This window comes from Pteropus vampyrus, unplaced genomic scaffold (genome assembly GCF_000151845.1).
Source record: "Pteropus vampyrus isolate Shadow unplaced genomic scaffold, Pvam_2.0 Scaffold239, whole genome shotgun sequence".
NCBI classification, from domain to species: Eukaryota; Metazoa; Chordata; class Mammalia; order Chiroptera; family Pteropodidae; genus Pteropus; species Pteropus vampyrus.
In genome coordinates, this window is record NW_011889020.1 from 628,625 (window position 1) to 639,031 (window position 10,407).

Sequence of the window (10,407 nt, forward strand, 5' to 3'; positions counted from 1 at the left end):
CGGCGGCGGCGGCTGGGTTTGCGGAGGTCCGGCCACCTAGCTGGAGAGTCCGGGCGCTGTCCGCGGTGCTGGCGGCGGGGCAGGCCCGCGGGACCGGAGCGCCACGGGCGCGGGGCCAACCGTGTCTCGAGGGCCACTGGCCCCAACCGCGGGCTCTCTGGGCAGTTGCCATGGCAACGAAGGAGGGGTGGGGTAGGGTCTGAGGTCACTGCGAAGTCTGTCCTCAGTCCGCTGGGCCGCGGGGTGGGGTTGAGCCCTCGCCGAGCTTCTGCAATTGGGCTCCCCTTCCCGCCCCCCGCCCCCGCTCGCGCCCCGAGCTTCGAGGACAAGGCTCCAAATGAGGAGGAAGGAGGGGAGGGCATGTCTACACCTGCGTCTGGGGTCCAAACAAGCGCAGGTGGGTTCGCCCGACGGAACCCCGCCCCAAACCTCGCTCTAGGCCATGCGGGGCTCAGGCTAGGGGGGCTCCGCAGCCCTCCCCCGCCCTCTGCAGCCGCAGTGACACCCACTCGGGTTTGCTGCAGGCATTTTTTTCTGTCCTCGGGAGCCAGCGCCACCTGCTGGTGTCCCTGTATGTGCTCTGCCCACTGGCTCCTCTTGCCTGCTTTGACCCCCCAGGTCCCCCAACCCCTACTGCTCCTTGGGTCCCTTCACTGCCTGGGGCAGAGAGGCCGCTTTAGCGCCCATCAGCGGGGACAGTGCCAGCAGGCGACCCCTTCCCCTACAGCAAGTCCCCAACCCTGCTTTGCAGCTGTGCAGGTTTTCCTCTTCCTGGAGGCAAAGATGAACCCCTCTGGCCGGGCTCCAGGCCTGGGCAGGGCCTTGGCTCCCCCAAACTCCCCAGTCCCTGGGCCGCAGTCAGGGAACATAAGCCAGCACAGAGGGGACCTCTTGGGTGTCAGGCCATGGCCCCTCAACCCCACCCCCTCTGCCTCCCCCAACCCTTCCCTGAGCTCTGACCTCCAGCCGCCTCCCCGAAATGCACTGCAGGCACAAGCAGAAGCCAGGGGCCTGATCTTCCTGCCCCAGCCCAAGTCGGGGTCACTGACAGCCCCAAGACAGGGTCCTCCCGTCTCTGTGTCCTGGAGGACAGGGACGTGCCAAGGCCCCCCTGCAAGCCTGGGGTGAACCGGCCCCACAGCCCAGCAACTCCTCTTCCTCTGTCCCTGGGAGGTGTGCGGACAGCACCCCTGGGGGCACCTCCTGTCTGGGTGTGAGGAGGAGCCCAGCAGGGGCTCTAGAGGTACCCCAGGACAGTGCTGAAGGGCCTGGGGCAGCCCTGCGCCTGGCGTCCCCACTGAGCGTGGAAAGGACAGGCCCTTGTCCAGCCTGAGCCTCCTCTCGGGGCTGCTCGGAATCTCCCAAACGGGCCGCAGGGACCTTCCCTCTGAGGGGAGGTGGCCCCTGCTCCCCGGCTCCGTGCCTGCCCCCTCCCTCCCCGAGGACTTGGCTCCTGACCAGAGTAGGCCCTCCAAGTGGTTACCCAGGGAGGAGGACACGTAGAGCTGGGGCGTGGCCCTCAGCACTGTCCTAGGCGGTCGGTCTCTGGCGAGTCCCCTGGGAACAAGTGGGGGTGCTTCTTCACCCTAGAATGCTCCCCTAAAGGAGCCGACGTGCCCGTGCCCTGCACCCCAGCCCCCTGGGCGTGTCTGCGGCTCTGCCGGGCCCTCAGACCCCCACCGAGCAGGCCTCGTAGGACTGCCGCAGTGCAGAGCAGAGCGCCACGTGCCCACACCCAGGGGCTGAGCCCAGAGCCCGCACTCCGCCCAGCATGGCCCTGCGTGTCCACGCTCAGCCTCCCTGCTTCCCACGGCCACCACATGCAGACTCCTGACGCCGCTGCAGGGGAACAGCTGGGTTGCCTGCCCAGTGCCAACTGTCCCTAAGCTCCTGACCAGGGCCTGGCCTACAGGACACCCCACAGAGGTGCTGGGGAGTCACACTGAGGGACAGCAAGCTTGGGTGAGTGCTGGGAACACCCCCGAGGCCAGGCTGGGCACGGAGCTGGGGTCTGGCCCAGGGCTCTGCAGCAGGGGGCCACCCCCAGTGGCTGCACAGCCCCCTCCAGGTGTCGCCTCTGGACCTCTCTCACACAGCCACAGAAGAGGGAGGCACCGCCGGGCCAGGCAGGGGTCAGCCCCACGCTCCCAGCCGCCTCTGCCAGCTCTGACGTCTCCTCCCAGGCAGGCCCCAGGCAGGCCCCTGCCAGGGCAGAGCTTGAGAGCTGGGCTCGCCGTGCTGTCCGCCCTGGCCCCTCCTGGCCCAGGCACAAGCCCGGACACTGGATGACACACGAGAGCACAGCCCCTTGCAGCTCAGCCGCCACCTCTGGGTCCCCAGCAGCCGGGCGGGTGGGGTGCAGGGCAACCATGTTTGGGGGGAACTAAAATGAAGAAATGAAAGTGGCGAAGGGGTGCTCCCACCGCTTGTCGGGCGGGGGATGTCCAGGGCTTCACCCCACGCTGATGGGGGGGGCCTGCCTCTGTCTGGAGACCCCATCCCACAGCGACTAAGAAGATGGTGTGACCTTCTCCTGCACACACACGCACCCCCTGGGGCCTCGCCCCCTCCACCGAGGGGTGGGGCGGCAAAGAACCAGGCCGTGGAATCGGGGAGGGAGGGCCCCCACCCTCGGGCCAAGGCGCTGCGTGTCTGCGTTCCACCCAGGCACTGGCCTGCCTCGCTTCTCAGCATCGGGGCCTGTGGACATTGTTTTCTGTGCATCTCCTGGAGTGGCGGGGAGGGACTGCGGGGGCCACCGAGGCCAGGGCTGGGGTGTTTCAGGGGAGCATGGAGAGGACGCGTCCTAAGGCCAGACCCCTTTCCCACAGCTGTCCTGGTCCCTGCAGAGGGGACGTGACAAACCACTCTGGCTCCTGTGTGGGAGTCAGCAGCAGCCAATACAAGAATGGCCAGAGTGATGGGCATGCAGCTGCCCTTCCCGAGTCTACACCCACCCCGGCTGGCAGGCAGATCCCAACACCCGCCACCCAGGGAGCTCGCAGTGGGACGGTGGCGTGCGTGCTGCCTCCTGCGCCGGGGAACGGCAGCCAGAAGTTACTCAGACGAGGCCCCTCTAAAAGCCATCTCTGCAGACACTGCGGTGGGGCTGAGGCCCACTAAAAGCCCAGGGCAGCCGAGCCCCGTCCCCAGGGCTGGGGGCAGGAACCTGACCGCGATGGAAACGCACAGCTCAGCTCTTCGATAGGTAACAAGGCTCTGCTCTCGGGCGCCAGGGCTCAGCCTGTCAGCAGGCCCCTTCACTGCTCCAAGATGTCTGTGGACCCCCTGCAGGCCCTCCCCTCCCCAACTGCCCCCAGGATCACCACGGGCAGGGGACACCACTCTGTCCCCAGAGTCCAGTGGCCTCAGCACTCCCATCTGGAGCCAGGGCCATGCCTCCACGGGAGTTTATGCCAGAGGCTCCACCTGGGGAGGGCACCTGGGCTGTCCTAGGGTGTGACCACTCTGGCCCCTCCTGAGAGCCCCGAGCTGGGACCAAGACCTGTGGCCAGCCCAGGGCAGCGGTCCTGTGAGCAGAGTCTGAGCCCACAGGGACAGACGGCCAAGACCAGTCTTGGGACAGTCCCTGCCCCAGGCTGCACCTGCCGAGGTTCACGAAGCACACCTGGTCAGCAGCCCACAGAGGGCATTGACTGTGCAGGGTCAGGACGGCTGCCCCACTAAGTGCACACACCGAGCTCAGGTGGATTCTCGGGGCACAGTGCCACCCACAGAGCCCCCACCCACTGAGCCTCCACTCAGGCTCACCTGGGGAGCCCTGGCTGGCGTCTGCCTCCTGCAGTGCCAGTGCTCACCACACGAGGGCGCCTCGGGGCCGCTGCGGGATTCTGCACCTGGGCACAGCATGGAAGGACCTTCACACTGCGCTGACAGCAGAGGCCAGCCGCCTCCCTGCTGGGAGACTGTCCCCTGCCCCAGCTCCCAGGGGAGGAGGGACACCTAGGCCCACATGGAATGACAGCCTCATTCATGCAACAACTATTTTGGAGTCCCTCATAGGGACCAGGCCACAAATGCCACCAAGGTCTGAGCAAGCCTGCAGGGGAGGGGACCCTGACAGGCGGAAAGGGTAACATGTGTTCCTGCACTCTGCCCAGAAACCCAGCTAGGACACAGCAGGAGCCTCTTGACAGCAAGCAGGAAGAGCGTACCCCCCAGCCCTTGGTCAGGCACGAGCAGTCTTGGGCCTCAGGCCTCTGTGCCTCAGTGTCCTCATCTGTGGCTGGAGAGAGAGCTAACACATGTTCACTCAGTAAACGTGAGCAGTTATTATCATCAGCATCACCACCACCATCACCATCACCACCACCACCACCATCACCACCACCATCACCACCATCACCATCACCATCGTCACCATCACCACCATCACCACCATCACCACCACCATCACCACCATCACCATCACCATCGTCACCATCACCACCATCGTCACCATCACCACCATCACCACCACCATCATCATTAATCTCACTGGAGTGGGGGGACCTGTTTTCAGTTCTTCGAAGCAGCAAGGGTGGACAAACAGAATGAAGAGGATGCGGACCCACTGGAACCGCGGTCACCCAACAGTCATTCGAAAGACCCGTGTGCACCTAGAAGGGTGACCACGTGCTAAGGACACGGGAGAGGCAGAGCTGAGAGCTGAGTGGTGAAGTGCGGGGGACTCAGGTAGCAGGGTGTGTGACGTCAAGTTCCTGACCCCACATGAGGACAGCTGACCCTCAGGGAGTCTCAACCATCTTTTTCCCACAACCCTACACAATGTCAGGGAGACCCCGTCTCGGCACCCAATCGCTTCGCACCTGGAGCAGTACAGAACCTCCTAGGGTGAGCAGTACAGCTTCCTACTGAGAGGGCATGCTGGCCGTCCTTCGTGGAGCCCACCTGCCCAGCAGTTGGAGGCGGTGTCCCCAGAGCACGCAGAAAGGCCCGTTTCCAGCCAATCCCGCTCCCCTCGTGTGCAGGGCTCTTGCCCGGATGGAGGGGCCCCTATCTGGACCATTGTCACCTCGACGACTGACCGTCCATGTTTCCGTGTGCATACACGTGCATGTGCCTGAGTGCACATGTGCGTGGATGTGTGCCTTTATGCATGTGTGTGTGCATGCACAGGGGTTGCGTATGGGTGCACAATCGGGCACGCACTTGTGCACTTGCAGGCATGTTGGCGTGTGTGTGTGCACGTGCATGCAGAGTGCAGATGGCAGCCTGAGGGCAGAGACCAGTGAGCCCCAGCCGCCCGTGCACCCCTGCCAGCGGCCCTGCCGTGCTCCCACCGCGGGCTCTCCTGCTGGACCCTCCTCTCCCCAACCACCCCGCAGGCCTCGGCTCGCTGCCCTCCTGAGGCCTCCCTGACTGCCCCAAGGGCAGGCATCGGAGCCCCGGCTGTGCTCAGGGCATAGGATCCACTTGGGGTCCTTTCCTTACTCTCCACCACCCCTCTGAAGCTGGCCCACTCAGCCTGGTGACTGTCCTGGAGCAGCTGGACCAGAACTCACAGCACCGTCCAGGGCCTCCTCTCCATCCGGGTCCTGCCCCCCGGGCTGCGCAGCCTCCTCCACTCAGCCCTGCTCCCACCCGGGGTGCACCAGGCGGCGCCCTTCCATGCAGGGGGCAGAGAACCTGTGACAGGGGCCCCCTGCCACCCTACCTGGGTCCCCAGGCGGCAGGGCCGGGCGGGAGGGCCAGGCGCAAGCCGCACGGCCCGCCCACTGCCCGGAGCCCAGGCTCCCGCAGAGCGCTGCTCCAGGGAGGCCAGGAAGAGCCAGCTGCCCCCATGTCTGCACCTGGGAGCCAGAGAACGCCCCGGAAGCCCGGCTCTCGGAAGCGGGGACAGAGACGGGGCGGCTCTGCTCGGCTGAGGGAAGGACTGGCTCCCCCGGCCTCTGGCTGCCTCGCCAGCCACATGACCACGGCCCGCAGATCACGCCCCGCGCCCTCGCCCCCTCCTGACCTCTGGACAGATGCCCACTGCTCCCTCACCGCCTGTGCCCCAACCCCCCCACCCCCATCCCCGAGGGGATGGGCCCGCCCACGCTGCCCGCTGAGCACCCAGGGCCTAGCTGCCCAGCCCAAGTCCCCAGCAGAGCAGGGCAGGAAGGAAACCCAGCCATCAGTCCTGGGGAGGGGGAGGGGGCAAAGGCCATTCGGCTGACGAGAAACGGGTGGGCCCTGAGGAATGGGCCACTCGCAGGCCTGCTGGTGAGTTGTGGCTGGACACTGGCCTCCACTGGGATGTCCCTGGCCATAAAGCACAGCCCTCAGCGTTGACGCCCACAGCGGGGGGCGCAGGGGGCGCAAGGGGCAGCCAAGCCCAGAACAGCAGTCAGTAAGCTTGTGGTCAGTGTCGAGGCCTCCACGGCCAGCCCCCCAGCAGGGGGCGTCCTCCACGCTTGGGCTGCCCAGGGAAGCAGGAGGGGCGCGCTCCTGCGTCACCACCCCAGCCTCCCGGCCAGGCCCTGGCCCCGAGCCTGGTCTCTGCTGGTGGGTACACCCTTCCCTGGGACAGCTGGACCTGATATCCTCCATCTCCAGAGGCCACTGAGGCAGCCACGTGGGGACCCTGCCCACAGGAAGGAACCAGAGTGGAATCAGCCTGCGGCTTCCCCACCAGGCCTATGAGGAAGTGGGGTGCCGCCGTCTAGCGCAGAGGGGCATTAGCAGAGCAAGACCTTGAGGCGCCCCCCGCATTAGGGTTTCCCCCACCCTAAGTGCTGTAAAGGACATGACCAAACGGGGTCAGGTGGCCCTGGATCAAAGTGTGACAGCGTGTCACAGTCGCTGGGGAGCGGGGCGTGGGGGAGGCCCGCAGCAGGCGCGGTACGTTCCCAGCGTGCGGCCGCCCCTCCGGCACACCTTGTCCTGCGGCCTTTCCCGCAAGTCAAGGCAAACTGAGGAGGAAGTCGACTGGGCGTTCATTTAGCTCCATAAATGTCACCGTGCAACTCGTCCACGAAATGGATCAATACAGTAAAAACGCGGTGTGGGACACTGCTCCGGTGCCCTCCTGACACACCGCTTCTGAAAGATGACGGAACACGCGAATCTCAAGAGCAGCTGCAGACCGCGGGAGAAGCGGCCGTGTGGGGCCCGGGGCGGGGAGGGGGCGACGCCACGGGGAGGAGCAGCCACCGCCGAGAAAGCACGACCCTGTTGCTGGCCGCCTCACTCAGACGGGCACGGTGAGGCCCAGAGAGGGCCGGACACTAGGCTAGTGACCTGGTCCCGGGCCGCGGCTCGAGGCTTTGTCCCACCAGAGAACAGGACGCCCACTGGCAGGCTGAGCCAGCCCCCTGCCATGCTCCCGCTGCCCGCTAGCTCAGCGCCAGCACAGGACTGGCTCTGAACGCAGCTGGGGACGAGCCAGCCAGGCTGTGGGGACGCCGCCTGCCCTAGACAGACCCTCCCAGGGCATGGCGAGCTGACAGTGTCCGTGTGGACCTGGAGAATCTTGATGTGGTGGGGTCTGGGGTGTGACAGGGACACCTAAGGGCCAGGCTGGTCGGCTTTCGGGGAGACACAGCTGGCAGTCCTTTTCGAGGGAACCTGGGACAGGTTGGACACCGACATGCCCTCCAGTCTTCCTTCCCCAGGCGCTGCCCTGGACACCGAGGGCCCTGGAGTAGCAGGGATGCAGGCGAGGCGGCCTGCAGGCGACACTGGACGGAGCTCGCCGTGCGCGGCAGGACAGCGACCAACCCGCCAGACAGACCCGCCAGACAGACCCAGGTGCTGTTGCGGCCTCTGCTCCCCGGCACCTGTGGAATCCCCAGCCCTCTCCGCTGCCTGGTCACACTGAGGGGACAGCCATTGTCACTGCAACACCTCCCGGGGCATCACCCGCCCATCGCTTTACAAACCAGGAAGCACTCAGGGAGCCCAGACGTCACACGCATGTGACAAAGTAGCAAACGCAGGGACCAACGCTCGAGTGTAACACGCTCTCCAAAATGAGGGCGCAGGGCCACCTGAGCGGTGACAATGCAGTCACCTGCAGACCACTCGCCAGGTGGAGGGCACGCAGCCACACGTGCAGGACTCGTGTCTCGTGTCCATCACCTTCCTGGTGTCCCCGCCAGAGAACGTGCACGAGGCAAACTCCTGGGGTGACACCGATGCCCTGGGCCTCTACTTGTCACGACTCTGCGGTGTACACTTCAGGTCCGTGCACCTGTTTGCAAATTGTACCCAAGGGAGCCACCTGACGACACACAGGCCCAGTCCTCCAGGCAGCTGGCGGTGCCGGGGTCTGGGGGCCGGTGCAAGATGCTCCCGGCCAAGCCCCTCCGACTCAGCCACACGCCTGGAGAGGCGCGCGGGAAGGCGCTGGGGAACCGGGCGGCAGTGGGTCTTCAGGTCCCTCCGTTCAGCAAACTAACGAGGGGTGAGCAAGGCTACGACTCACGGTCACAGGGACCGTCGGCTCCCTGCAGCAGACACGTGGGATTGAGGGCGGGGACCCCTTAAACCGCTCCGCAGTTAGACACCGTCAGGTGAGGAAGAATGAAGTGACATCAGACTTGCTCAACAGGTGTTGTTTATTAAGGCTCGTGCTCTCCCAGAGGAAGTCGCCGACGGCCGTGACCCGTCCAGGCAGTGACAGTGCAGACGGGGAGCTGTGCACACACGTCTGAACGGCACGGGGGCTCAGGGGGCCCTCCAGAGTGGAGTCTCAGGAGGGTCTGCTCCCTCCGCGGGGAGCCCCACCATGGACGGGCGCACAGGCAGACGTGGAACCACCGTCACGCTCCAGCTCCAGGGGACGGCGACTGTCCATGGTCCCTCATTCCGCAAAACATGGCAGCAAACTCAGGTCTGAAAGGTTTTTTTGCTCTTTTTACCCAATCGACAGGAAAAAGATTTGGACACACGGTGAAGCCTGCGGCGGCAGCACCGTACCCTGCGACCCGCTGTCGGCCTCCCCTCAAGCTCAGCACCACGGGCACGGAAACGAACACAGCCCTGGGGCTCCCGAGTGACAGGAACGAGTGACACGCACACACCGAGGCATCCGGACACGCCGGGTCCCGCCGTCACCCCACCAGAGTGGCCACTCCGGGGGTGCGAGACTGCAGAAGGGACGGGCCCCTCAAACGCGGAAACCACAACGCATCCCTCTGCCCAGCAAAGACCCACGGGCGCGGGAGCATCGCAGAGGTGGCCGACAGTGAGAACCGCAAACCAGCCCGACGTGGGGCGGGGCCTGCTGTCTTCGCCACCGTGATGAGAAGTGTTTCACCAAGACACACTACGTGACACGGCTCAGGGTCACCGGGAAGCAGCGAAGGCTGAGGGGTGACGTACCGTGTAACGTGAGTGCAAACGTAAGAATGAGAACGTAATTTCTGCCAAAATAAAAAACAATCTTTGGGGCGTGTGTTCGTTCTTGTTTGTTTTTAAAGATACTTGGAACTCGCATTAGGTCAATCTGACCGATAAACTGGTGAAGACCACCCTCCTTTATTAGTGAGTTCTGTAACGCGACAACACATAGAAAAATGCAGGTGGACGCAGGCCCCCGGCAAAAGTGAGCAGGGAGGACGTGAGGACGCGGTGCGCCGGCCCGCACGACAAGCCAGCGGCCGACGCCAGGACAGCACCAAGCGCACGGGTCCTCAGACGTGAGACCACGACGGAACCGGCTTCTGCTCACTGCTTGTTCCGATTCTGCCGTTCCTGCCGAGAGAAAACGAGAGCTTAGCACGCGGACTGGACGTGCACAGCCCCTCAGAACCGCGGCCACAGGCCGGGACCCGTGCACCCGCTGGACCACCCACGCCCAGCCAGGCTGGCACCCGGCACTTGCCTCCACCTGGCCCGTGCATCCCCACCTACGAGGAGCCAGCTCGCCCAGGAGGTGACAGCCCGTGGCTCCCAGCTGGGCCTGCTCCTCTTAGTGGGGCTCTGCACGCTGCTGCTGCCACACTCAGCTGGGGCTGCGGGGACAGCACGGAGGGCGGAGCACAAGTCTCAGCACCAGGGCGCTTCCTCCGTCCCACCAGTGTGAAGCTACAAAGGGCACCGGGTGATGACAGGACTCCCAGCACACAGGGTCACCTGACACTTGAGGGACGAGACAAAGCGAACCCCGCCTCTTGCTAAAACGACTGACTGCGTCTTGGGCCTGACAAATAGCAAGACACAGATCTGGCCCCACACCCTGCTCCTCGCCCCACCCCTGAAGAAGAGAGCCTGCGGGAGCCGGCTCTGGCCGGGTAAGCGAGCCTGAGCCTGAACTTGGCGCCCCCGGGCAGAACCCTGGCACCGCCCACCTCTGCCGGGCTCTGCGGCCGGAGCGCCTGTGATGACAGGACGGCGGTGGGAGCCCCACAGGCCTCCCGGGGAGCAGCCTGCCCTGCTCGCTCCTCAGCCCGCCTTCCC

The 10,407-nt window shown here is 65.2% G+C and overlaps 1 protein-coding gene across 1 annotated transcript in view; it reads right to left on the reverse strand.

The window, feature by feature from the left end:
* Positions 1-8,546: 8,546 nt before the first annotated feature.
* Positions 8,547-10,407, reverse strand: part of YTHDF1 (YTH N6-methyladenosine RNA binding protein 1) — a 17,723-nt gene continuing 15,862 nt past the window's right edge. The window contains exon 6 of the mRNA XM_011374136.2: positions 8,547-9,702. Coding sequence (XP_011372438.1) covers positions 9,676-9,702 — 27 coding nt within the window. The 3' untranslated portion in view covers positions 8,547-9,675. The remainder of the gene's footprint in view (positions 9,703-10,407) is intronic.